The 1,281-nt window shown below is 68.1% G+C and overlaps 1 protein-coding gene across 1 annotated transcript in view; it reads right to left on the reverse strand.

Annotated features, from left to right (window-relative positions):
- The window catches only part of ASXL3 (additional sex combs like transcriptional regulator 3), a 94,336-nt gene that overhangs the window by 1,042 nt on the left and 92,013 nt on the right, over positions 1-1,281 (reverse strand). Inside the window, 2 exon segments of the mRNA XM_014542002.1 lie at positions 2-1,033; positions 1,036-1,280. Of these exon segments, the coding sequence (XP_014397488.1) occupies positions 2-1,033; positions 1,036-1,280 (1,277 nt within the window).

Below are 1,281 nucleotides of genomic sequence, written 5' to 3' on the forward strand. Positions count from 1 at the left end.
CAGGGCAGGGCCTTGACCTCCGGCTCCACCAGCAACCTCCCTGGCTCGCATTTGACTTGAGCGTGCTCCCCCGCCGCCCTGGCCGCTCTCTTTTTGGGGTGGTTCTCCCGCTTTCGCATGTGGAGCGGCGCGAGGGTCCCCGCCAGGTAGCCCTTCCCGTCGGGGTTCGGGGAGCTGGAGGGCATTTCCACGACGCTCCTCTCCGCGGCAGCTTTCCCCGCTGAGGTAGGTTGAAGGGGCGCCGGGAGCCTGTTGATTTCCAGCTTGGCTCCCAGCCGGGGCTGCGGCAACACTTTCTCCAGAGGCAGGTTGCCCTGCAGGAGCTGGGTCACCAGTGGGTTGTTCGCCTCCACGGACGACAGACGGCAGCTCGAGCTGCCTGCGTTGGGCGCTCTTTTCAGGGTGTCCGCAGCCAAGGACACCGCCTCGTCCCCGGGGCCCGAGGTGGGGACCTTCCTGTTCTGCGCCTGCTGCACCCCCGGGGCTGCCTCCGTGGCCGGAGGGGGCCGCTCGGGGCCGGGGAGGTCCCCAGTGTCCACTCGGAAGCCCCTGTCCGCTCTGTCCACTGCCTGGGGCTCGGGCTTCGGGGGGAGAGGGACCCCCGGCAGGAGGCTCCTGGGGTGGAGCTCCGCCACGTGTGAGTAGCCGGCGCGCTCGGCTTTGACGGCCTTGGCACAGCCCAGCTCTGGACGCTCCTTCTGTCTGCTCGGCCCTGAGTGGCTGCCCGGCGGCCCAGTGCTCCTCACGGCCTCCTCCTTCCAGCTCAGCCTGCCGCCTGCGGTGTACGGGCCGCCACCGGTTGTGTCGGCTTCACTTTTGAAAGTGGCCGGGCCACGGGCCTGCTCAGCAAAGCTGTTGCCAGGCGCCGTCGCCTCGTGTAGTGTCTCGGGAAGGACCAGGGGCGCCTCCCGGAGGCCTGGGCAGGGGGCCTGCGTCGGTTTGCTGTCTGGTTTGGCTGCAGACCCGGCGATGACACTGGGCCCGGGATCGATGCTTTCGGTGGCGGCCGGCTCTGGCCTGCTGATCCCTAAAGGGACACTGCGGAGGCCAGGGTGGCGCTGTGATCCACGATGACCTTGCAGGGGATCGACCTGTTGATGGCTGCCGGGGCGAAGGCCGCCTGGTGCTGGCCTTTCCCACAGTTCTCTGCCCTGTTCCGAGGCCCTGAAGTTTTGTCCAAGCTCTCGGCACTGAACTTGGGGGCACAGTCGTAAGAGCTGATGGTCAACATGCCTCCAGTAAACACGGCGATGGGCGGGCGGGCCACCAGAGGGTCCGTGA

Source organism: Myotis brandtii, unplaced genomic scaffold (assembly GCF_000412655.1).
Source record: "Myotis brandtii unplaced genomic scaffold, ASM41265v1 scaffold289, whole genome shotgun sequence".
Classification (NCBI taxonomy): domain Eukaryota; kingdom Metazoa; phylum Chordata; class Mammalia; order Chiroptera; family Vespertilionidae; genus Myotis; species Myotis brandtii.